The 26,871-nt window shown below is 36.5% G+C and overlaps 2 protein-coding genes across 26 annotated transcripts in view; both read left to right on the top strand.

Moving 5' to 3' along the window:
• The window catches only part of LOC126764476 (FERM domain-containing protein 8), a 459,702-nt gene that overhangs the window by 271,743 nt on the left and 161,088 nt on the right, over positions 1-26,871 (top strand). For 19 of the 24 annotated variants that reach the window (XM_050482181.1, XM_050482183.1, XM_050482172.1 and 16 more), the window contains one exon: positions 6,363-6,513. In XM_050482181.1, coding sequence (XP_050338138.1) covers positions 6,363-6,513 — 151 coding nt within the window. Of the gene's footprint in view, positions 1-6,340; positions 6,514-6,557; positions 7,388-26,871 lie in introns of those variants that run through there. The other 5 variants (XR_007668006.1, XR_007668005.1, XM_050482177.1 and 2 more) reach the window with 5 other exon arrangements.
• Positions 14,250-17,644, top strand: LOC126764503 (uncharacterized). Of its 2 annotated transcripts, XM_050482210.1 has the most exons (5): positions 14,250-16,573; positions 16,634-16,815; positions 16,906-17,118; positions 17,182-17,338; positions 17,414-17,644. In XM_050482210.1, the coding sequence occupies exons 2-5, from the start codon at positions 16,804-16,806 to the stop codon at positions 17,530-17,532; spliced, it is 501 nt and encodes a 166-aa protein (XP_050338167.1). In that variant the 5' UTR covers positions 14,250-16,573; positions 16,634-16,803; the 3' UTR covers positions 17,533-17,644. The 2 variants fall into 2 exon arrangements, with proteins under 2 accessions (XP_050338167.1, XP_050338168.1); XM_050482211.1 differs by lacking the exon at positions 14,250-16,573 and having other exon boundaries at positions 16,580-16,815.

Genomic DNA, 26,871 nt, shown 5'->3' with positions numbered 1-26,871 from the left:
TAAAAATATGGGAGTCGTCGATCTGCATGATAATGGAATTGCCAATTATAGGATTCGAGTAAGAGGGAAAAAGTGGTGGTGACCACTGTTCATCATTTTGATAGATAGTGTTTTAGTAAACTCGTGGAAGATTTACAATCTGGTAAATGAGTGATCTGTGACTCAATTAGAATTTAAATCTTACGTTGCTGTTAGTTTGATGAAAACCGAAGAAGCCCAACTTGCAGATAATTCTCACTTTTTGGGTAATTCAAATAGAAATTTAGGAAGACCATCCAAAAACGCATTACCTTCCAACATTCGCTTCGATAATATTGGTATTGTCATAGAGGAGCACGAAAATAAACGTCTAAGAAGATGTAGACAGTGTAGAAGTATAACAATTTATATGTGTAAAAAATGTCAAATACATCTTCATGCTGATTGTTTTAAAATATTTCACTCACGCTAATCGCTATAGTATTAGCGTAAGTGAAATATTTTAAATGTATTTTTATGGCTTGCTTGTATAATATAAGTTCAGTAATCCCAACGTTGCGTAGGCGCAACATTTCACGGAATGAAAAATAATTAATCATTATTTTTTTTTTAATGATTTTCTCTTTTTTTATGTATTTTTAAACGTAATAAACAATAAAACCATAAAATAAGCATTTATTTTTACCCTTCGGAGTTAATGGGTTAATGCGGAAGTAGTGATAAATACGATTTTATGTTGTCATAATGCTGTTTCGGTAAGATCAGTCCTTTGTGGCAAACTTTTTAGTTGGCTCGAAACCCAAACTGATGCGCTGAAATTCTGGTTTTTCGTTCTATGATTTTATTGAGACGTTTTATCAGAATTTTCTCAAAATCGGTAGAAGTCATATGGGTCTGTAAGAAGATACACCATATGCCGGTTTCTTTTTTTGAATCATGATAACTTTCACAATTTTTCAAAAAGTTGGCACGTATTTAATATGAAAATATGCGTTGATAAAGGTGGCAATTTTTACTATATTTATTGGACGAAACAGTTTTAGAACTTCGGCAGTAAGCAGTAACCGGGGGATTTTTTGTTTTTCATATTTTTGATTTCCTCACTGCTTGTGCAATTTGAGATTTCTTCGCTTTCTTGACTGGAAGCAGTAGGATAATCTACGTGTGTTTCATATGGGACATACTTGAGTTTCTGGTGTTTGTAGTCTTTAACAGCTTTTCCAAAGAGAGTAGTCGGAATTTCTTCCATTGCTTTGGGACCGAAGATATTTCAACTTTCATTTTTAAACCTCTTAATTTTCGGATTAAGATCTTTAGAGACTTTTTTTTTTAAATATATTTATCAGCTGGGCAACGAGTTTGATGGCACTTACGTCGTAGCTTTCTCTTTAATTTAATTATTTCTCTTATATCTTTAGGATATTAAGAGTTTACAGCAATTTTCTTTGATTCCGGTGTACTTTTCCAAGTTGGGTGTTGCATACTTATTGTAAAGTGTATAATTTCAAATTCCAACTGGCCTGCATTTAATGTAGAGTCATATTTACTTTCCTAACATTCCATGATCGTTCTAAAGTATTCCCAATCTATACATTTATTATACAAGGCGGGTGTTTTTCCATTTTTCGAGTTCAGTACAATTTCGATTTTATTCTTATGCTTGATTAACCCATTTGAGTTCCATATAAGAATTTTTACAGATTTAAACATCTTTGGTATTAAAAAGATATTTTTCAAGCTTGCATATGCGATTTTGTTAGGAAGTGTTGAATTCGTCTTGTTTATTGAGTTTCTGTAAGATCTGTGATAAAATGCTATTATTGGGTATATTATCATTATTATTTGCTTTTAGAACATGATCAAAAGTAAATTTCTTTGATGTTTCAGCTGTAATTTTAGGATCTTCTTGCTGTTGATGTTCATTGCTTTTTGTTCTAAAGTCTACAGAACCTTGTACCTTTTGGGCTAGACCATTACCTTTTTTGTGGCCAATTGTGTTAGCTCATATTTTCTGTAATTCTTTGGGAACAAGGCACCCTCGATAGTTGGCTGGATGTGCTTCGCCACAGTTACAGCATTTAGGCTGCTGTTTCTTTGTTTAAAAGTTTAATGGTAAAATTGTTTTTCCTTCTGATTTTGCACACGATCAGAAGCATTTTGATATTTCTACACGAAAGTGCTTTCGATATGCATCTGTAGTCCTCTATGGAGAAAGTATTTACTTTATATATACCATTATTTAAAAGTTTGATGGTAAAATTGTTTTTTTTCTTCTGATTTTGCTGGAGGACGCAAACTATTATTTGGGGCAAGCGGTTTTGATATGGCGTTATCTGCTTTTTCATGAAAATCAAATCAGAAGAATACGCTGCTTTTCGTTTTTCAGCTGGTCTTTTTTTTAGAATCCATTCCGTTTCTCTAGCTAGTTCTTCCTCATCCGTTGAGAATTCAACCTTATTCTGAATTTTCTTTACAACAGTGGACATAAGCTTTACATTTTCGGCTTTTAAAGTATTTTCTTCCAGTGAGAGTTTTTTACACATTTCCTCTGGCTTTTTTGTCAGTTCCTCGATTGTGACATCTTTTTTGGCAGGTTTATTTAATTTACCCCCTCCTGGAGGTGGAGTCTTGATAATTGGCATAATTGATTTTAAAATTTGCTTATAATTCTTTCATATAAAATATATTAATATAAAATAAACAATACTTGGCAACCCTATAACTCAGTTGCCTTTTGAATAATTATTGATCTAAATGTTTGGTATACTTTTAGGCTAAGATTTTTTGTGACGCCAAAAAGTCTCCAAAACAGCTGATTTTTTTCTTCTCAGTGTCCAATAAAAAGGGATATCGGCGAAATAACAAACCTTCCAATCTAAATTAGTCCGTGGTTGTAGGTCGCTGGCAGAGATAAATGATCCCCAACTCTCCTGTCACTGAAAATGTGAGAACCGCTCACTTACCGAACTTTAAAAGTTGACTAGATTGGGTAGGTTTTGAGGAAACGGCCAGATTGAAATTATAGTTCAAGATCGTTAATAAAAATTAAAAACAATGAAAATCAAAGAAAATGCGAAATTTAAATATATTTCATGAAACGTTTTGCAAAGTAAAATTACATATATTTCAATTAAAAATGGTTTAAAACATTTATTAATTGGGAACCAACAGGCTTAATTCACCTTATTAACATCCCTTTTCTGAAAAAACTTCTCAACTGAGTTGAGAGGAAAAATTTGAGAGATTTCTTGTGAGGCTATTCTTGCTCAAACCTCATAAGAAAAAAGCTAAAAAAAGTCACCACGTGAGGTAACGAGCTTTTTGCTGTCAAACAGCTGTTTTAATAAAAATAAACAAACAAAAATGGACACACAAATGGATAATCAGCATATGTAAGTAATTTTTTAAATATGTATATTAAGGTGGGCCAAAAAAAGTTTTTTTTTTCTTAGTTACCATGTAAATCTCATCCGACATGACTAAAAACAAGTTCTGGTAAAACCTGAGCTCATAATATTAATATTAAGAGGTGCCTCATCGACATTTTCGATTTCCCATATAAATAACACAAAAAATTTTGTTCTTTTTGTTTGGATTTTTAATGTACACAAACAAATAATTTGTAAGCGATAATCAACACTTATTCTTATAGGAAATTTACCGATCAACAAAAAAGGTCTACTGAAGATCGATTCTGAAAAATCGATCAATTTACGACAAAACTCGATTTTCGAGTAGAATCGGAATCGAGTTTACCATCCCTACTGGCAGCCATCGCGTGCACATATAATAACCTCCGCACAATAACCACCACAAAAAAAATGATTTTTTTTCCATGTAATTTATATGGAAAACAGAAAATTTGAAAGAGGCACCTCTTAATATTAATATTAAGAGCTCATCTTTTGAGTGACTTGTTTTTTACATATTTCGAAAGTTTTGAGCCTGTTTTTCAGTTGAAAAAAAAGGTTGCCTCAAAATGGCACACCCTAATATACATACATATGTATAGTTTTATTTTTTAATTTTTAATTCCTCCATTCCTATTCGTTCCTTCATTTCAAGCTCTCTTAAAGCCAATTTTTCCTTCATTTCAATTTCTAGTATTCTTATTCTCTCTTCTGAATTGCATTTTTCTTTTTCAAATAAAAACTTGTAAATCAAATTCTTTTTCTTTTAAAGATAGCGCCCTATCTTTCAGTTTTGATTCTATCTTCAATTTTTTTTGCTTCACCCTAATTAAACCTGTGTGCATAGTAAGCACATCGGCAACACCTGTCCGCGAATAAATACCTTTCCGATTTATTGTGTTGCATCTAGATTCTGGACCGACTTCTTGAAAAATATCTTCAGGTGTGGTAGCTACATTTGCACTGCTTCCGGCGTCGAAATCGTCTGTGGTGGACGTCGAGTTGTTCTCCAAGGCTTCTGTATCCAAAACAAATGCATTGGATTGAAACTCATTATAGCCAAATATTTCTTCCAAATCGTAGAAAAAAGGACAAGTTCTCAAAATTATAGCTAAAAATATAATTTATTATAATTTCATACCAAACAATTTACGGTATTTTCAAATTACTTTCTGTTGATTCGCCGTCTTGCATGGCACCTGCTCCCGTCGAATTCTGCCAAGCTCGTGCCTTTGTATAACATTGGCGCAAGTGCCTTGCCTTTAGCCTCACTAAAGACCAATCCAACCGCAGATTTTGTGTTTCTAAAATTTTTTTGTAATACACCTGTGTTGTCGGCTTTTCAATCGGACGGTTGTCTCGCATGTAGGTAATTAATTTCTGTTGCTTCTCATTGCTCCATTTCCTGTACGATGCTTTGCGTACACGTTTTGGGTTGGTCTAAAACATCTATTTGGCATTATTTTATTTACATTTACACTTTTATTACATATTTTAATTTTACTTACAAATTTGCTTCCATCAGATTCCATTTTCAAATGTAAATAAAGTCAGCTGATAAGAGATGCCAGTTTGCCACAATTAATAAACAAACTCAACACAGTGGGAATAGTGGTGAAATTGTTTTTCACCTAAAACAAAAACAAAATAGATACCACGTCGGTAAATATGGGAATATTGCCACCTGGGAAATTTAACATGCTAGATAACATTTAACTGTGAACAGCATATATGTATTTCAAAAAACAAACTGTGAGATCCAGCAAGATATAGGCAGTTAAATTTTCATTTAAGCGGAGTACTACTTAACCACGAATCACTGTACACATAAATCAGAGGAATATTGAATGAATCTTGACTTGAACATGGACAAATAAACTACATACTCACTCCCTTAAAAAGCAGAGTTGCCAACATATACTTATTTGAAAAAGATAGTCTTCAAAAAATGATCCCAAAGAATATTCTTTCGAATGATAACAAAATTTTCCCATTAAATTTGAAGCTTCTGTGGTTTTTCCTCCCTTGTTTAATATAAAGGTTTTCCAAAACTAAAAGTATTTCCCCTACTTTGCTCCGATTCGATTTTTCTATTACGCACGAACTACCTTACTTTTTAAAATTAGTGTGGATAATAGATACGGATTTTCTAACAAACCTTATGCCAGATACTTGTATATATGAGCGATACGGAAGGATAGTGCAACAATCTTATACCTTTCCCTGCGCCCTTATACCCTGTACAATGATCTCCGCCTTCCAGCTTACTTTAACCCGTTTAGTATAGTCAAAATGTCCAATATTTTTAAGAAATTAGGTAGAGTTTTTTAAACATTATTACTGTTTATGAATTATTAACGCTGAATATGAATGAAGTTGGTATAGGCCTTAGTCTAAACCTCATATTAATGAATTCCGATATTTATTTGACGTTTACCATATCAAGTAAATGGTTTAAATTCCGCCTCTTCAGTTGAGCTTATATCACATACATATGTACATATAGTATATGTATCTCTTTTGAAGATAAATATAATTTTAGGTGACGCGAAGTAAAATATAGCAATAGAACTAAGTGGGCCTACTATATGAACTAGATATGTACATATATTATTATACCAAATTTGATTGTAATCCATTCACGGTTTCGTTGAATGACGATCAGTTTTCTTTGATCTTCTTGATGTGCCACGTCCCTTAAAATACGAAGTATATAGTAAGTGCTCAACATAAAGATCGTTTTGAAGTAGGTTTTTTAACGAAACATCCTAAAGGTGGAAAGGGGACTTAGCCGACTGAAAAATATTTATAATTTTTCTATTTATTTATATTGATATAATATAATAATTAAAAAATGTTATACACTATGTGCAGATTTCTCTCTATCTCATGCATTTAATATTCAGTTGAAAAAAAATATAAACTAAAGTATATACTTACATATGGCTAAGTATTCCGATCTTTTATTTTCAGTTTGATGCAATGGAGAATGGAATTCAGGTTTCAAAGTTGATGCAAATATTCTCCAAACAAGCTAGTATGATAGACGCCCTTATCTCACATTTTACTGAACAGATTCGAAAACTTAAAGTTAGCGAAAACACATGCGATCAATATCATACAGGTAAATTTTGTAATATTTCTTCTATTAAGTAACTTATATTATAGGTTCTACAAGGGGCGTTCCAAAGTAAACAGGACTTTTTAATCTAGCGCCTGGTGGCGCCATCTATATGTCGACTGGTGGGCTAGAATCTGCTATCTTTATTGATTGTCCAGTGAGATTTCATCGATTGGAAGTGAAGTCAGTATGTTTATGATATCGTTGTGAAAATGAGCTTCGAACAAAGAACCAACATTAAATTTTGTTTTAAAATTGGATTGGAAACGTTTTAGTTGCTGAAACAAGTTTATGGCGATGATAGCCTATCCCGTATCAGAGTGCACGAGTGGTTTCAACGTTTTCAAAGTGGTCGTGAGGACATAAATGACGATCAACATGTGGGCCAATCAAAATCCGTGATCACCGGAAATTGCATAGAAAATGTGCGTGAATTCATCAAAAATCAGCCGAAATCATCATTGAAATTCATGGAAATGGAATTGAACATCTCCAAAACATCGATTTATCGCATTTTAACCGAAAATTTCGGCTTACGAAAGGTGTGTACACGGTTTGTTCAGCACAAATTGACTGACGACCATAAATTGCTCAGAATCCAACATTCCAAGGACGATTATTTGACCAAAACTCACATTTTAACCATTTACCACTCCCGGTGAATACCTGCTATGGTAGCATGCGATTCTTCCTTTTCGAAAAAATGCATTTGCCATGAAAGAAAAGCGTTATGCAGACGTAGAGGCCATTCAAAAGGCTTGCAGTGGCATACTGACGGCCAACGAGCTAAAACACTCGTTCGAAAAGCTTTTTGACCGTGGAAAAAGCTGTATTGAACTATTTTGAATAAAATAAATTGATTTTTCCGAAAAAACTATTTGTTCTGTTTTTATTAAGTCCTGTTTTCTTTGGAACACACCTTGTATACTCAATAAGTTTCATTACGTCTTTTTGTTCCAAATCCGAGATGTTTATATTTGTATTAAAATAAAAATAACTAAAGCAAGTAACATTTTATACGCTTGCAACTTGCAAGAATCAAAGCCCGGAAAATTCCTCTATGTTCCAGCAAATCTTTACTACATTTTAAAAAATTTTGCGAAAGCATTAAACATCCGAAGTATAGACCAATTCAATTTTAAAAAGAATGCGCTAAACCATTCAAATATCACCACAGTTTAAATACAGGTGAAAGGAAATCATTTTATGGGCTATATTGGGGCGGAAAGGAATTCGAAGACATATTTGGAAACAATTTTATATAACTATGTATGTATATTCGGCATAGAACTTATTAGAAGGACGAAAATCATTATAAGAAATATATGGGAGTTGGGGTAATTCGACCCGATTTTATCTATTTTTGCTAGTTTTAACCTGCCACATACCAATAAAATGTCCGTGAGTTTTATTAAGCTACCTCACATAGAGTCACCAATCATATTCAATCATATAGAGTAAAGTCAGCTGTATTATCGAAAATCCTTAAATGGGAGCAAGGTCAAGTTTTCGTCCAATCTTATTCATTTGAGGCACAAAGAGAGACTGTTACGAGTAAAACTTCTTCTTCTTCTTAATTGGCGTAGACACCGCTTACGCGATTATAGCTGAGTTAAAAACAGCGCGCCAGTCGTTTCTTCTTTTCGCTGCGTGGCGCCAATTGGATATTCCAAGCGAAGCCAGGTCCTTCTCCACTTGGTCCTTCCAACGGAGTGGAGGGCTTCCTCTTCCTCTGCTTCCCCCGGCGGGTAGTGCGTCGAATACTTTCAGAGCTGGAGTGTTTTCATCCATCCGGACAACATGACCTAGCCAGCGTAGCCGCTGTCTTTTAATTCGCTGAACTATGTCAATGTCGTCATATATCTCGTACAGCTCATCGTTCCATCGGATGCGATATTCGCCGTGGCCAATGCGCAAAGGACCATAAATCTTTCGCAGAATTTTTCTCTCGAAAACTCGTAACGTCGACTCATCGGTTGCTGTCATCGCACAAGCCTCTGCACCATATAGCAGGACGGGAATTATGAGCGACTTATTGAGTTTAGCTTTTGTTCGTCGAGAGAGGACTTTACTTTTCAATTGCCTACTCAGTCCGAAGTAGCACCTGTTGGCAAGAGCAATCCTGCGTTGGATTTCCAGGCTGACATTATTAGTGGTGTTAATGCTGGTTCATTGTCAACAGTGACATGAGAGCCAAGTCGCGAGTGCGACGACTGTTTGTTTGATGACAGGAGATATTTCGTTTTGCCCTCGTTCACTACCAGACCCATTTTCTGTGCTTCCTTGTCCAGCCTAGAGAAAGCAGAACTAACGGCGCGGGTGTTGAGGCCGATGATATCAATATCGTCAGCATACGCCACCAGCTGTACACTCTTATAGAAGATGGTACCCCTGTTTAGTTCTGCAGCTCGAACTATTTTCTCCAGGAGCAGGTTGAAGAAGTCGCACGATAGGGAGTCGCCTTGTCTGAAACCTCGTTTGGTATCGAACGGCTCGGAGAGGTCCTTCCCGATCCTGACGGAGCTTTCGTGTTGTTCAACGTCAGTTTACACAGCCGTATTAGTTTTGCGGGGATACCAAATTCAGACATCGCGGCATAAAGGCAGCTCCTTTTCGTGCTGTCGAAAGCAGCTTTGAAATCGACGAAGAGGTGGTGTGTGTCGATTCTCCTTTCACGGGTCTTTTCCAAGATTTGGCGCATGGTGAATATCTGGTCGGTTGTTGATTTTCCAGGTCTGAAGCCACACTGATAAGGTCCAATCAGTTTGTTGACGGTGGGCTTTAATCTTTCACACAATACGCTCGATAGAACCTTATATGCGATGTTGAGGAGGCTAATCCCACGGTAGTTGGCGCAGATTGTGGGGTCTCTTTTTTATGGATTGGGCAGAGCACACTTAAATTCCAATCGTTGGGCATGCTTTCGTCCGACCATATTTTACAAAGAAGCTGATGCATGCTCCTTATCAATTCTTCGCTGCTGTGTTTGAATAGCTCGACCGGCAATCCGTCGGCCCCTGCCGCTTTGTTGTTCTTCAGGCGGGCAATTGCTATTCGAACTTCTTCATGGTCGGGTAATGGAACGTCTGCTCCATCGTCATCGATTGGGGAATCGGGTTCTCCTTCTCCTGGTGTTGTGCGTTCACTGCCATTCAGCAGGCTGGAGAAGTGTTCCCTCCATAATTTAAGTATGCTCTGGGCATCAGTGACTCGATCACCTTTGGGGGTTCTACAAGAGTATGCTCCGGTCTTGAAACCTTCTGTCAGCCGCCGCATTTTTTCGTAGAATTTTCGAGCATTACCCCTGTCGGCCAGCTTATCAAGCTCTTCGTACTCACGCATTTCGGCCTCTTTCTTCTTCTGTCTGCAAATGCGTCTCGCTTCCCTCTTAAACTCTCGGTATCTATACCATCCCGCACGTGTAGTGGTCGATCGTAACGTTGCGCGGTAGGCAGCCTGTTTTCTCTCCGCTGCGACACGACACTCCTCGTCATACCAGCTGTTCTTTTGCTCTTTCCGAAAACCAATGGTTTCGGTTGCAGCTGTACGTATGGAATTTGAAATGCCGTCCCACAGTTCTTCTATACCGAGTTATTGACTAGTGCTCTCAGAGAGCAGGAGTGCAAGCCGAGTAGAAAATCGTTCGGCAGTCTGTTGTGATTGCAGCTTTTCGACGTCGAACCTTCCTTGTGTTTGTTGGCGTGTGTTTTTTGCTGCACAGAGGCGAGTGCGAATCTTAGCTGCAACAAGATAGTGGTCCGAGTCGATGTTAGGACCTCGGAGCGCACGCACATCTTAAACAGTGGAGACGTGTCTTCCATCTATCACAACATGATCGATCTGGTTGGTAGTTTTTCGATCCGGAGACAGCCAGGTAGCTTGATGAATCTTTTTATGCTGGAATCTAGTACTACAGATTACCATATTTCGGGCCCCGGCGAAGTCAATCAGCCTCAACCCATTTGGGGATGTTTCGTCGTGGAGGCTGAATTTACCGACCGTAGTGCCAAATATACCTTCTTTGCCCACCCTGGCGTTAAAGTCGCCAAGCACGATTTTGACATCGTGGCGGGGCCAGCTCTCATAAGCGTGCTCCAAGCGCTCATAGAAGGCATCTTTGGACACATCGTCCTTCTCTTCCGTCGGGGCGTGGGCGCAAATCAGCGATATGTTGAAGAACCTCGCTTTGATGCGGATTGTGGCTAGACGTTCATTCACCGGAGTGAATGATAGTACTCGGCGACGGAGTCTCTCCCCCACCACGAATCCAACACCAAACTTGCGCTCCTTTATATGGCCGCTGTAGTAAATGTCACAAGGACCTACTCGTCTCTGTCCTTGTCCCGTCCATCGCATTTCTTGGACGGCGGTGATGTCAGCCTTTATTTTTGCGAGGACATCAACCAGCTGGGCAGCGGCACCTTCTCAATTAAGGGTCCGGACATTCCAGGTGCATGCCCTCAAATCGTAGTCCTTATTCCGTTTGCCAAGGTCGTCATCAAAAGGGGGGTCTCTCATCCTCGAGTAAAGCTTCACTTCTTTAATTTTCATTAAGATAACTCGCATATGGGTCGGTATAAAATCACCCGAAATTCGAAAATCTTTATATGTGACCTGGTCTACGAAAAGGGAGCTACCGTGCGAATTTTTTTGGATTCGAAATTTTTTGGATTTTGAAAAAGCATCTCATCTTCCATCCGAATCAACTAAAAAGTGAAAATTGATTTTTTTGAAACCTAAGCACCCTTTCCGTAGACCCGGTTACATATTAGATTTATGAGGACTAAGGGAAGTATTAACCCGATCCAAACCATTTTAACACACAGATGCACTATTTCATGAAGTGTTTCTCTTTGAGTTTCCGTTATATATTTATATATAATATATAAGGGTTTGGTCATAAGATTACACACCTCAGAGGCACTATTCGTGCAAAGTTTTATCTTGTTATATTAATTGCCTCTTGATTTGTATACTGGAAAGTGAAGCAATCAAATAGAATTTAAAATTCGCAACAACCTCGGCATACAAGTGTCAGACGAATGTTATATGACTAGTTTGGATGAAATCAGTTGAAGATATCCCAAGACTTCACCTAAAAGTGGGCGGTGTCAATCCAATATTTACACTGGTTCCTTAAATCCCTCAGAACTCATCTCGGGAGTAAAATTTAATACATCTGTCGTATTTAGTTATTGATTTTCTGCACGTATAGTAGTTTTTAACGAAACCGATAAGAACTAAACATAGGTTGGAGTTATCATTCAGGTAGCAATGATCCGGTTACGTCCATCTACAAATTCATCCTTTTTTCCAAAGAATACGTGTACCAAATTTCATCAATATATTTAAATTTTTACTAAAGTTTCAACTTGCACAGACGTACAGATATCCTGGTTTGAACAGATATCCAGATTTGAGCTCGTCCCGTCATCTTGGTCTTGCATAACCCTATACCTATCTCGATTCGTTTTATATGATACAAACAACCGTTAGGTGAACAAAACTATTGTATTATACTCTATTGCAGGAGTATGAAAAGAAAGCGAAGGAATTCAATATTCATTGTTCGACGACTTAGTTTTATTATTATACTAGAAGACCCGTCCACTCTTTGCTGTGGCTTATATGGTGGCTACTATTAGGTAATGAGATATATTATTTTGGGTGAAGCAACATGTATTAGTTTAAAAAAATAGGTTCAGAAAGCATGTGTTAATTAAGTTTTGTATTTTGGGGGAAAAATACTGTTGAATTTGGGCTCTGCACCAGGAAAATCAATCTTTGTAAAGAGATTTGCTAATTTGGAAATAGGCGAAGTGAGCACCGAAGACAATGAAGGCAGTGACCGCCCTAAAGAGGCGAAAGTTCCGTGCAATTTGAGTGTCGCGGGAGTTTATAATCGAAAAAAAAACAACGAATTGCTGATTCTGAAGAGTGTTTGAGAGCTCTTTAATCATAATAAAGCCGAATTTTTTTGCCGGTATTTGACAATCGAAACATGGTCCAATCGACAGTCAACCTAGAGGACCTCTAGCGTTGAAAGACGAAAAAGTCGGCTGGCAAAGTTATGGCATCAGTCTTTTATGACGCGCGTGGTATAATATTCATCTACTGATTACTGAGCGAGTTAGAATCCATTGCTCTGCGTATGTGGTTGCAGTTATATTCTATCATACCCAGTATTTAGCAATTGAATTTTTTTAAGGATTTGAAATTGTACGCATATACTTCACCATTTCCGTTTAAATATTGCACTGCTCTATGCAATGTTTCGAAAATATTTCTGTATATCTCAAATAATAATGGGTTTTTTATCAACACTGCAATTATTCCGCTATTTTTTTTTATTTTAAATGTCGCGTTTGGATTGTTATGAATGTATTTTAGTCCTTCGCTAATAATCTACTAAATTAGCCAGAATGCCTTGACGACGAAAAAGTCAATTCCATTTTTTGTTGTGGTATTAAAAATATCTTAAAAAAAATTTTTTTTTTTTAATGATTCTTATATGAGTTTTAAACACATGCTTATGATGATTAAGGTATTTATAAATTGTATTGACTTTTAACATAAAGAGATAAAAAGTATCCTATGTCCGTCCCCTGGTTCTAAGCTGCCTCCCCACCTAATTTACAGCCAAATCGGTTTAGCCGTTCTTGAATTATAAATAGTGTCACTAACACGACTTTCTTTTATATAGATAATATAGATTTTATTTCGGATCAAGTTATTGGAATGCAGTCCTGCGTACAACCAGTGCACATATCCATAAAATTCTCAAGTATTTAGCATATATTTTTTTGTAACTGAAATTTTTTTGTATCTGCGTCAAATCACGTCAAGTGGTCCATGAAAATTTCGCAAAATCACCGATTTTGAAAATTAGCAGTTCTATAGGTGAGGGATCTGTCTGGTCTGGTCTGGTGATATAAATATGTCGCCGTTATTCATTTTTTTGTTAAAGTTATTGAAGGTTTAAATGTAGAGCACAATAAAATTGTAAAATTAATTTCTCATAAACTACTGCAGATAAATCGATGAAATTTCGTGAAGTTTTATATATTTACGGCCCACTTGTTTAATAATATTTTACATAATTTTTTGTTAAACAATCGAATTATTTTTTCTCTCTTCCGTTCTTAAAACGTTCGACACATTCATCGATGAAAGGAAATCATGAAATGATACATGAAGAACTCTATTAGATGTCTTGTTAAATAAATTATTGTTAATTATTATATACATATGTATAGACGAATGTGTGAACATACAAATTATATTAATGTATAATTTATATTTTCTTGTAATTTTATTTATATGAAAAAAAAATCGGATCTAGAAAAGTAAAGAACGAAGATCCACATACGGAGTGCTCAAAGCCTATTCGAATGGACAGAAAATAATTTTGCAAAAAAAAGATTTAAATTTCTGCTCTTAACTGGATCGTGATGCTCATAAAAAGATAGTTTTTAAAAGCCGTTATTTATTCTTATTAAACGCGAAAATATAGTGGAAGAAGAAGAAAATAAGCGCAAACAAGTGCAAGCAAGTGAAATAAAATTTTTAAATTTAAAATTTCGAAGTGGAATATATTTTAAAACATTAAAAAAATAAGTGAAATGAAAAGAAGACATTTTGCTAACTGTCTTTCAAAAGAAAAAAGGACTTTCCAGTCCAACATAAAAGTTATAAAAAAATATTTGAAAGGGGAAAGTGAAAATGAAAGTGGAAGTGTAAGTTCTAGTGCGTTTTTTGAAAGGATTCCTCTTGTAAGTAATAGGGAACCTGATCCTTCAGTGGTAGGTTCAGTAGTAGGAAATTATGAAAGTGATGCTAGTGATACTTTGAGCTTTTCTAGCGATGTAGGTACTGAGTCTGAGCCCGAAGCGTGCACCTCTATAGGGTTTAGTGTCGTTTCAGAAAATAATGACGAAATAAATAAATGTAATGAAATTAAGTCGTGGGCTGTCAGAAACAACATATCGCAAATCGCTTTAGAAGATCTTCTAAAAATATTGCGCAAAGTAGGTGTTGATGGTATGCCACTGTCTGCAAAAACACTACTAAATACTAGTAAGGAAAAAATAAATATCACTAAAATGCAAGATGGAGAATTTTTGTACCTAGGAATACAAAACTATTTTGTTTCAAGTGCGTTTAATTACTTGGAAGGAAAAAATGAGGTTTATTTAGATATAGGAGTTGATGAGTTAAAATTGTACAAAAGTTCAAACAGGGTATTATGGCCTATCTTGGGTTCAGTTATATGTTTCCCTAATATAAGCCCGTTTATGATAGCATGCTATTCCGGGTTCAAGAAGCCAAGTAATATAGATCAATGCATGTCCGAATTTTGTGCCGAGGTCGTGTCGCTAAGGGCAACCGGCATTAAAGTTGGAAACGTTTTAAAATTTAACATTCGTCTTTTTGTTTGTGACTTCCCAGCGAGGGCTTTTGTAACAGGTGTTATATCACACAACGAGAAAAATGGTTGTCCAAAATGCTGCCAGGAAGGTACTTACCAAAAAATAGAGTAAGTTTTCAAAAAAACGTCGGTTCCTTAAGATCGGATAAAACGTTTATGTTACGTTCAAATCCTGCGCATCATTTGGAAGATTCCAAATTCAAAAAGAACATTTTGGAAGAATCAGATTTTGGGATGGTTTCTCAGTTTCCCCTTGATAGTATGCACTTAGTCGACTTAGGAGTAACAAAGAAATTACTTAAACTTGCAACAAAAAAGGCCAATCATACTATTATTAACAAAAAGCTTGACTATGTCTCTAATTTTATCCCATCAGAGTTTGGCCGCATATCTAGAAGTTTAGATGAGATTCATAATTGGAAATCGACTGAGTTTAGGCAGTTTTTGCTTTATTCTGGTATATTCGTTCTTAAAGATTGTATCAGTACCGATCAATACTATCACTTCCTGCTGCTACATAGTAGTATTCGACTTTTGTCAAATGAAAAATCGCACCGAATCGAAGCCGATATTGCCTAACAAATGCTAACAGATTTCGTCAATATTTTTGGAATTTTATATGGTGATGAATTTCTTTAGCTTTAATATTCATGGACTACTTCACTTGGCAGATTGCATAAAACAGTTTGGACCATTAGATTCTTTTTCAGCGTATCGTTTCGAAAACTATATGCAGAATATAAAAAAAATTGTAAATAAACCCAATAAAATTCTACAGCAAATATATCTTAGACTTGATGAAAAACAGGGTATTGAATCAAATTCAGAGAATGTGCCAAAATTTGCATCATTTGATTTAAATCCCAACAAGCAGAAAGATAGTTTTTGTTTTAGTGAGTTGACAGGACCAATGAAGATATTTAATGTCATAAAGTCTCAACAGTCGTATGAAATTGTCTGCAAAGTTTTCAGAAAGACTGAAAACTACTTTAATGAGCCTGTAGAATCGTCAAGTGGCCTAGGGATTGTAGTCGCAAGTGAGTTAGATGAAGAAATGGTAACAGTTCCTATCGAAGACATTGATTTCAAATACTTTTGTATTCCTATCGAAGAGAAATATGTATTTCCTAATACCACTTTTACACCATCTTTTTAACACATTTTCCCATTAACCACTGATTTGCACATTTCACTTTCAATTCCACAACTTTCAAATTTAATATACAATTTTGGTTTTACTAATATAACCAAAACTGTATATAAATGCAATATAATAAAAAACATATGTAATAACAAATATAAAACATCATAAAAAATATACAGTATTGTTCATATGTTAAGAAACAAACTCCAAATGTAATATGTTGAACGACATTTTAACAATACTGTATATTTTTATGATGTTATCCTAATATAATTAATATAATATAATGTAATAATAATATAATTATTATATATACAAATGAGTAACATATTCGAGACGCAAGATGAAGGTGGTAAGTTAAAAGGAAAATACTCATCGAAATAAGTATAAATATATTAAAAATTATTAATTTTTTAGTAGATAGATATTCCAATCGTTGAGAGGATTGAGCCAATATCCAGTGGAAATATCAAGAACACAACAAAACTCAGGTCATTTTTAACATAAAGCTTCTAATAAAATATACTATATATTAACTTTTTAAATTTAAGATAGTCTTGAAGCGTTAAAAAGGAACATTGCGGGCCAAAAGAATATACAAGAAAGGCTAGACAAATTGGAGGAAAACGTATTTATAACTTTGCGGAACCAAAAAACCCTTAGTGAAGGCCAATCGTCACTGGTTCACAACCAAACTGCTATATTTGAAAAACTGAATGAGATGGACTCGAAAGTAAGTGTTTTACAATATTGTATGTACACTCAGTAATAAAAGTAAATCTAAGACTTTATTTATATCTTTTCGTCTAAATTTATTTCTTAGATTGTCGAAAAGGCTGAGGTTTTGGCGCAAAATAAGTCAATCAGAGAATGCAAAGTTCTCTTAAAACGAGTGGAGCAGTCAGTGTGCCGCATGACCGGCGAAGTAATTGACAAAGAGCTGGACGACGTCGCTAGCACTTTTCCGATGGAGTCGCAAGCAAAAGTTGCGGAAGTGGAAGATAGACTGCAAAGCCAAGACTATGCCCAAACAATGGTAACCTAAAAAATAAAATATAATAAGTTTACTACTAGTTACAATACTTTTACTTCTTTTAAGACTGCATTCCTCCACAAACTTAAAGGCGCCAGTGATAATGTGGCTGACGTAATACCTAAGGTTTTCTCAGATGAGCTCTTGGAAGGTTATAATTGGGATGGCAGGTGGAGCAAGAAATCCCTATGCAAGTTGGCGCTGGTTGATACCATTTTAAGAAGTACATACATATACATAATTGCAACTTAATGTTTACTTAAAATGTTTACTAATATATATTTTTCTTTTAATTTAGATGTGTTTCAACAACAAGGGTGTAGGAGTTTCGAGCAAAATATAAAGCGGTCAATACTGCTCAGCCATCACAGGTTAAAGCAGCGTAGTTATTTAAAAAAAAAAGGAAACAATAATTAGGTACATTTAAAAACTAAACAAATTAAAACCAAAAACTGAAGCTTTAATTTTATATTAATTTGTTTTTACTTTTTGTACAATTTTTTTATAACATGAATTAATGAATATTATATGATTAAAAATGAATTTAATTTTTTCTAAATTAAATAAATTACAATAAATTAATAAATACATAATTTTTACATGTGCTTACATCATATATGACTGTCACAACTGCATGATATTTACATCATATGTGATAGTCACACATGCCTGAATTTTACATCACATATGATTGTCACAACTGCATGATTTTTTCATCATATGTGATAGACACACATGCATGATGTTGACATCAAGCATAACAGGCATTCATGACAGAGATTTACATATATCATTAATGACACAAATTTTTATTCTAAACACCGTTGGAGTGAGCAGTGTAGCTATATGTTGTTCAAGTTATTAGACCCAGTAAGTAAGAAAGAAATGCAATATCACATGTATACAAAAGTTTTTGTCAACTTTTTCATATTGCCCTTAAAAATGTGATAGACACTTGCACTGAGCCAGTGACAGAAAATTGTGTCACTAGTGATTGTCATATGATTGATCGTATGATTATCATCGTTCTTCTAGGGTATACTAAATATATTAAAAAACTGTACATCTTAACCTGTGCTAAATAAAAATACAAAGAAATGTAAATTGTACATTACTATAATTCTGTATGGTCACACATTCGTCTATATGTACGTAATAATACAGCGGGTCGTAGCAAGGGGCACCTGTGTATAAAATATTTTGAAAAAGTGGTTGTGGCCACGCCCCTAATATGTTTACTGTGCATATCTCCTAAACTACTTAAGCGACAACAACCAAATTATTCGCTCAGCATGAATATTACAGGAACTACTATCGATAGTGTGAAAATGGATGAAAACGGATGAAAACCCCGCTCACTCCCCATATAACGGTTCTGTTCAAAACACCTAAAAGCGCGATAAATCAGTAACTAAATGCGCCAGAAACGTAAATTTGCCGCCGGAATGGTATGACAAGGTTTTATAGGGGCGGGATAAAAATTGGACGATGGGCGTGGTACCGCCCACTTTTTGTCGAAGTCCCATATCTCGGGACCCAAGCAGTCGATTTCAACAAAATTTGGTATTTGGTACTTTTTTCATATTTTTATTTCACTTTGTGAAAATGAGTGTAATCGGACAATAACCACGCCTACTTCCCATATAATACAATTTTAAATTCCACTTGACTCTTTTACTTTTTAGTACACAAATCAAGAAGCAATTAATATAATAGGATTAAACCTTGCACGAAGAATGCCTTTAGTATATGCCACCTTATGACAAACAAATTTTCAAAACCAACCAAAAATGGTCAATGTGTGAAATATGCAATAAAAATTCAGACAGAATCATTTTCCTGCAGTAGTAATTCTGTGTATCCAAAATGGGTGGAATCAGGTCAATACTTCCCGGTGACTTTTTGCTGGATATATAGCCCAATATTTGAGTTATCTCAATGAAAATTTCATAACGTATTTAGCTCATAACAGTATATCATTGTGCCTAAAATGGATACAATTGGGTGTAACCTTGACCTAGTCCCCATATAATCATCACCAACATTTTCGAACGTCGGATTTTGTATAATAACTATGTATAATGATTTTAATTTTTCTAACCAATCTTATGCCGAATATATTATATACATATGTAGGTATGTATATATAGTGTATGTATATATAAAATTGCTTAGCTTACGATCCTCTAGATGACGTTCGTCGTATCGTAAGGTACTTTCCTGGCTTTTATTTCTGCAAATTGCAAGAGTATAAAATATTCGGTTGCACACGAACTTAGCCCTTTTTTACTTGTTTAAAATGAGTTCGCGTCTCTTTAGCATTGTGAAATTAAATGTGTTAAATTAAGACTCATAGAGTATTCAGCTTAGAAGTCTGCTTGTTCATCAGAAGCTGGAGAATGAAGATGTGCCTTGCCTTAAGCCTCATGAAAATGACTCCAACAGCGAATAGCTAGACAAAAGATAAAAAAAGCTACTGCAGCAATAATTTTAAGTATCACACCTACGCAGGTAAAATACATAAATTGTAAGACGGCAAGCGAATCATGGAATACCATAAGGAATGTTCACAGGCCAAAGGGATGGATTTCACGTCTGTTGTAGAAAACCTTGATGAGATTGGAGATACTCTAAAATATGAGTTTTATGTTGTAATGTTATACACCACTATGCCGAAATCTTTTGAAAATTCGGTTGTGGCATTAGATTCTCGAGATCATCCAATATGATCAAGTGCTGTCGAGATTAAGCTAATCGAAGAAGTTGAGGAACAAAACTGCACTAGTGCAGAACACACTAAAGGTAATGTACATATTTATAGATCGCGATAGTAAAGACGATAAAAAGAATATCAAAAGTCTATATGGAAAAATACAAAATGCAAGCAGTTAAAAATACAAGCATAAAAAATAAGGGATGACAAAGTAAGGGCATATCCGAAGATATAATACTCTTGCAACTTGCAAAAATCAAAGCCCGGGAAGTTTCTTCAGCTGTTGAAAAAACTTTGTATTAATATAAATATTGCGAAAGAAGTACTTATTATTCGCTGATATCGAGAGTGAATTCCATTAAAATTTGGTATCTTCTGTACTTATATTGGAGGCACAAGTAATATGCCACAGACTAATAAAATACTCCCAAGGTTTCATTGCGGAATCTAAAATTTTCTTCTTTAGTGGCGTAGACACCGCTTACGCGATTATAGTCGAGTTAACAACAGCGCGACAGTCGTTTCCGCTTTTCGCAATGTGGCGCTAATTAGAAATTTCAGGTGAAGCCAGGTCCTTCTCTTTCCAACGGAGTGGAGGTCTTCCTATTCCTCTGCTTCCCCCGGCGGGTATTGTGTCGATTACTTTTAGAGCAAGAGTGTTTTCGTTCATACGTACGACATGACCTAGACAGCATGGCTGCTGTCTTTTATTTTGTTGGACTATGTCAATGTCTTTGTATGTCTCATACAGCTCATCGTTCCCTTGAATGCGATATTTGCCGTGCCGTTCGCCAACGCGTAAAAGGACCATAAATCTTTCGCAGAACCTTTCTCTCGAAAGCTCGCAACGTCGAGTCATCAGATGTTGTCATCGCGCATATGGCAGGACCGGAATATTGAGTGACTTATAGAGTTTAGGTATTGATCGTTAAAAAGGACTTTGCTTCTCAACTGCCTACTCAGTCCGAGTAGCACCTGTTGGCTATGAGTTATTCTGCGATGGATTTCGAGGCTGACATTGTTGGTCCTGTTAACGCTGGTTCCAAACTAGACGAAATTATCATCGACTTCGAAGTTATGACGTGGTGTCTAATCGTATGTGTGACGACTGTTTGTTTGATGACAGGAGATATTTCGTCTAGCCCTCGTTCACTGCCAGAACCATTTGCTTTACTTCATTATCCAGTCCGGAGAAAGCAGAAATAACGACGCGTGTGTGCCTATGACGTCAATATTTGCCTGAAACTTCGTTTGGTATCGAACGCCTAGGATTGTCCTCCCCGATTCTGACGGAGCTTTTAGTAATGCTCAACGTCAGCTTATACAGCCGAATTAGTTTTGCGGGTATACCAAATTCAGACATTGCGACATAAGGCAGCTCCTTTTCGTGCTGTCAAAAGTAGGTTTGAAATCTACAAAGAGGGGGTGCATGTCAATTCTCTTTTCCTAGATTTGGCGCATGGTGATTATCTGGTCAGTTGTTGATTTTCCAGGCCTAAAGTCACACTGAAAAGATCCTATCAGTTTGTTGAAGGTGGGCTTTAATCTTTCACTGAATACGCGTAACGTCGTCATCGATAGGGGAATCGTGTTCGGCTTCTCCTGGCGTTATGCTTTCACCGCCATTCAGCAGGCTGGACAAGTGTTCCCTGCATAACTTCAGTATGCTCTAAGCATCGGTTACTTGATCATCTCTGGGGGTTCTACTAGACTATGCTCCGGGTTTAAAACTTTCTGTTAGCCGCCGCATCTTTTCGAAGAATTTTCGAGCATTACCCCTGTCGGCCAGCTTGTCAAGCTTTTCATACTCACGCATTTTGGCCTCTCTTTTTCTGTCTTCAAATGCGTCTCGCTTTACTCTTCAACTCTCGGTATTTATCCCATCTCGCACGTGTTGTGGTCGATTGTAACGTTCCGAGGTTGGCAGTCTGTTTTCTCTCCACTGCGACACGACACTCCTCGTCGTACCAGCTGTTCTTTTGTACTTTCCGAAAACCAATAGTTTCGTTTGCTTGAAGCGTGAGCTTGAAATGCCGTCCCACAGTTCCCTAATACCGAGTTGTTGACGAATGCTCTCAGAGAGCAGGAGTGCAAGCCGAGTAGAAAATCGTTCGGCTGTCTGTTGTGATTGCAGCTTCTCGACGTCCAACCTTCCTTGTGTTTGTTGACGTGCGTTTTTTGCTGCACAGAGGCGGGTGCGAATCTTGGCTGCAACAAGATAGTGGTCCGAGTCGATGTTAGGACCTCGGAGGGCACGCACATCTAAAACACTGGAGACGTGTCTTCCGTCTATCACAACATGATCGATCTGGTTGGTAGTTTTTCGATCCGGAGACAGCCAGGTAGCTTGATGAATCTTTTTATGCTGGAATCTAGTACTACAGATAACCATATTTCGGGCCCCGAAGAAGTCAATCAGCCTCAACCCATTTGGGGAAGTTTCGTCGTGGAGGCTGAATTTACCGACCATAGTACCAAAGATACCTTCTTTGCCCACCCTGGCGTTAAAGTCGCCAAGCACGATTTTGACATCGTAGCGGGGCCAGCTCTCATAAGCGTGCTCCAAGCGCTCATAGAAGGCATTTTTGGACACATCGTCCTTCCCTTCCGTCGGGGCGTGGGCGCAAATCAGCGATATGTTGAAGAACCTCGCTTTGATGCGGATTGTGGCTAGACGTTCATTCACCGGAGTGAATGATAGTACTCGGCGGCGGAGTCTCTCTCCCACCACGAATTTAACACCAAACTTGCGCTCCTTTATATGGCCACTGTAGTAAATGTCACAAGGACCTACTCGTCTCTGTCCTTGTTCCGTCCATCGCATTTCTTGGACGGCGGTGATGTCAACCTTTGTTTTTACGAGGACATCAACCAGCTGGGCAGCGGCACCTTCCCAATTAAGGGACCGGACATTCCAGGTGCATGCCCTCAAATCGTAGTCCTTATTTCGTTTGCCATGGTCGTCATCAAAAGGGGGGTCTCTCATCCGAGGCTTGTTGCTTCCTTTCATTGGGGGTGTTTTTTTACGTGGCGGGTCCCAAATCCAGCGCACAACCCTATGTAGGGGATGTTTCGCCTTCTCACATTAGCTCGCCTTCGAACGGATGTTCTTAGGCTACCCAGAGGATACTTGGTCAAAGACCGGAAGTAGTGAGCTGCTTCAGCCATGAGTAAAAGAATCGTTCTGGCCACTCACAAGTGAATGGCGATCAGAGAACTTTCCTCACTTGCGTGAACTTCTACACATGACTCCATCCTATGGAGTTTGTATTAGTTCACAAAAATTCATATATGTATATAAAACGCACGTTTTAAACCACTTTGAGCGCACCTACCGACAGCGAAACCTCAGGTTACGGGTAAATCGAAAAAGAGGCCAGCTACGATCTGACTAGTTTCTTTTCGGTTGTGTGGTGGATAAAGGATATTTCAATTGTTCGTGTGTATTCAGAGAACGTAAACAATGATAAGGTGCAGATCGAATTTTGTATGACGCTCGATTAGACGCTATTTAGCGGAAATAAGTAAATCACGACTGTTTACATACAGATGATAGTCCCCGACGAAGAAATGGAAGAAGATATTTTTTTTATGAGGAAAAGTTGGAGGAATTATTCTTGTATCTTTTTACACAAATTTTGAATTGATCATATCCGAAAGTTTAAGCAAAAAGTGATTTTCTTATCTTTTTAAAATTTTTTGCTTAGTTTGGTGTTATTATTCAAAGCTAAGAAAAGCATTAAGAAAAGCAAATGTACATAGTAGTATGTATACACTTATTGGATGATTCCTTTAATTTTTGGCTTATATTTTTATAGGTTTTTATGTAATCATGTTTATTGATATGAGTATATTTTTGATAATTTGTATGGGAGCATGCAAAGTAATATTCACAGTCAATTCGGGCTTGAATATCTAATAATTTTGTTTGGTTTAATATAAAAACATGTATCATGACATATACACGTTATAATATATTGTAATTATCAGTAACAGATAAGAATTTATCCAAATATATTTATCTGCTTAAATAAGAACACAACAGAACAACATGAATGTTCTGTCGATAATACAAAAAGTTGTAAGCAAACCGAATGTCCTTTAGTCTAGTATTGCCATAAAACGTGGAGGTGGAGATATAGAACTCAACAAATAGGTAAAATAATAAACACAATATTATTATTATTTAACTTGGGGCTCAAGGGGTAACTAGGGGGGGATTGTAAATCAACTTGCTTTCCAGCCAGTCTTTGAAATATAAGAAAATCAAAATCCACGGTCTCAAATAAAGACACAGCAGGCTCCTGAAAAATTGGAACAAAACCAGAATTATGAGAAACCACTAAAAAGTGGAGCATCTCAAGAACTTCGGGAAGGAAAAAAGGGGCAAGAATCCACTGATGTCATCAGAAATGGCACAACTACGCGCAAACATCGACGTACTTACTCAAACTTTGCAGTAGCAAAGCATTGAGATGCAGAATCGACTAATAGCGATTGAATCAAGTCAATCGTTTAAAGGAGTATCGACGGTCGATCTACGCGAAGCAATAAGCTTGCATATTAACGACTCTATGGAAATTGACCTGGAATTATTCAAAGCACTTCCACGGCTCGATGGAAACAATGATCAATATAGATCCTGGAGATCGCAAGTGTCCACCTTTATGGATGGTATAAAAGGATTCACCAACTACCCTAGATAATGTAGTGCACTTGGTATAGTACGCACAAAAATAACAGGAGCAGCAGCAGATATTCTTACAAACCACAACACGAAGATGAATTTTTATTCCATAATAAATAGATTGGATTACACGTTTGCGGACCAAAGGACACTATACGTCCTTTTAGAAGAAATGAAAAACATCGTACAAGGAAGGAAAACTTTAGCCGAATTCCACAGGGAAGTGAGCAAAGCGCTTAATTTGGCATTATCAAAAATTGAGATGTCCGAAAACCAAAACAGTGCTTCTATGAAAGGCTATGAGAATCAGGAACCAGTAAGGACCATCATCCTAGAGTTAAATAGCAAATATATAAAAATATAAATAAAATATTTTAAGAATTTGACGAAATTATAAATTTTAATTATATAAATTTTGGTGTTATAAATTGTAATGCTAATATAAATAAATGTCGAAAAGCGGGCGGCGAGTTTAAAACTCCGAAAAAGACGACAGCCGGTGCGTGTATTATCCGTCGGTATTCTCATCGAATGTGAAGAATCTGCTCAGGGACCATCCTTTATGTTGAGTGGGTTGATGTACAAGTGTGGTGTTGTGTACGAGTGGGATGTCATCGACTGTCGTCGTTTTCAATTTGTTCCCAGATGCGGTGTGTTGGTGATCATGTGGTGAATAGAGTGGGGATAGGCTTAACTCATTTAAACATCCTAGGCCCCTAGGCGAATATTTTGCCTAGTATTATACTTATATGTTTTACCATGTGTTTCGGCGTACTGCTGGTGGAGTAGCAGAAGGCCGGAATACGTTCTGACAGCAGAAGTATTTGATAATGGAGTTGTAATATACTCATTTTTGTTTAAAAACATACCACATGTATTTGAATATGCATTTTTATATTCGGGTATGTGCTTAAGAGAAGCAACTTTATTTTGCGGATTTATTTGATTTTACTGACGACTTATTGTATTTGCGATTTTTTTTTTATCGGTTTATTATGCGCATTGTTTATTATTTGCCATTTCTGTATTATTGGCAATTGTTGCATTTTATTTATTCTTGGCTTTCGGTGGATAGTAAAAGGGTAACTCCTTAGCCCTGGAGTTAGAGCTTTGAAATTTGAGGGATCTTGCGAGAGAATGGCCGTGAATGGAGAACGGCTTCGATTCGTAGAGTAGATAATTCTTCATAATTAATTTGATGCTTTCTATAGCTGATTCCTATATCCCACCCATATGAGGAGCGCTTGGATAGATGCGATAAGAGCGGCCTTTGCCTTTTGTAAGTGTAGGTGCGTCACTTCATCGCATTGGGACTATGGGGATCCCTTTATTTTGAGATTTTATTTATTTTTGAAAGTTTATGAAAAAGTTTCGATTTTATGACTTTTTGATTTATATATATGTTATATTTAATGTTTTAGTGCGTATGCACTAATTTGGCGTTTAGTAGCCCGCCACCGCTCTAGAATTTATTCATAATTGTTTTTTTTTTTCATTATTGGCGAAGGCCATCCTGCGGGGTCGAAAAGTTGTATGTATTTTTAATATAGGGACTGTCAGAGGTAACTCTGACTTTGTTTTTTATACCAATTTGTGGAGTATTGGAAAATTGTGGCTCTAGTGGCAGTCATACAACGTACCGGCCATTATTTGATAGAATAGTTGTGGCTTTTGATACTGATCTTCTTACAATACTGATCTTCTAGAGTTTTATTTAAAATTCGGGGAAGTTTCCCTAACTCTTAAAATTTCCTTAATTGTGAATTAAGGTATTAATTTGATTTTTCTTTACTTGAGTTTGTATGGTGGTAACAAGTTCTGTAACTAGTCCACCCTGTGCAGCGTTTGAGCTTTTTGTGCCTTTGAGCAACATGGTCTCTTGGCAATTTTCCGAATTTTGGGTTTCGGGATTTGCTTTTGCAATTAAACCCATGATTCTTTGTGTATAAGCGCTTCTTTGGGGTGATATGGGATATCTGCTGTAATGAAGGATTGAATTGTGTCTTTGTGTTAAATTTGCTTTTGCAATTACAAAGATTGTGTAAGTGTGATAAGCAGTTTGTACAGAGTCTTTTTAACCTGACAAAGTTGTTCCGTTCATTGACATTAAATTTTTAAACTTCTCTCAAGTTTCAAGCTTATGCCTACTTCTGCATAGTTCGCGTGGCATATGTTTTCTTTGTTCCGTTGGGAACGATTGTGTTTTGTGAAAGCTCTGTTTAAATTATTTTTGCTACTAACTTGGGGTCTATTGAAGCTTCTTTTTAGAACGTTTTGAACATATTTTGATTCAATTAATTTTTTGCCTACCCTTTCAGCGATATCGTACTGGGGAGTTAGAAAATCATTCATTTGC

The sequence above is a fragment of the Bactrocera neohumeralis genome, unplaced genomic scaffold (assembly GCF_024586455.1).
Source record: "Bactrocera neohumeralis isolate Rockhampton unplaced genomic scaffold, APGP_CSIRO_Bneo_wtdbg2-racon-allhic-juicebox.fasta_v2 cluster09, whole genome shotgun sequence".
In the NCBI taxonomy this organism is placed as follows: domain Eukaryota; kingdom Metazoa; phylum Arthropoda; class Insecta; order Diptera; family Tephritidae; genus Bactrocera; species Bactrocera neohumeralis.
This window is presented reverse-complemented; position numbering and strand designations above follow the sequence as displayed.

What these genes read in the sequence shown, in the direction of transcription:
- LOC126764503 (XM_050482210.1), top strand. An exon ending in AAGACTATGCCCAAACAATG is followed by an intron (nt 17,119 to 17,181) that starts GTAACCTAAAAA and finishes ACTTCTTTTAAG; the next exon opens with ACTGCATTCCTCCACAAACT. An exon ending in GGTTGATACCATTTTAAGAA is followed by an intron (nt 17,339 to 17,413) that starts GTACATACATAT and finishes CTTTTAATTTAG; the next exon opens with ATGTGTTTCAACAACAAGGG.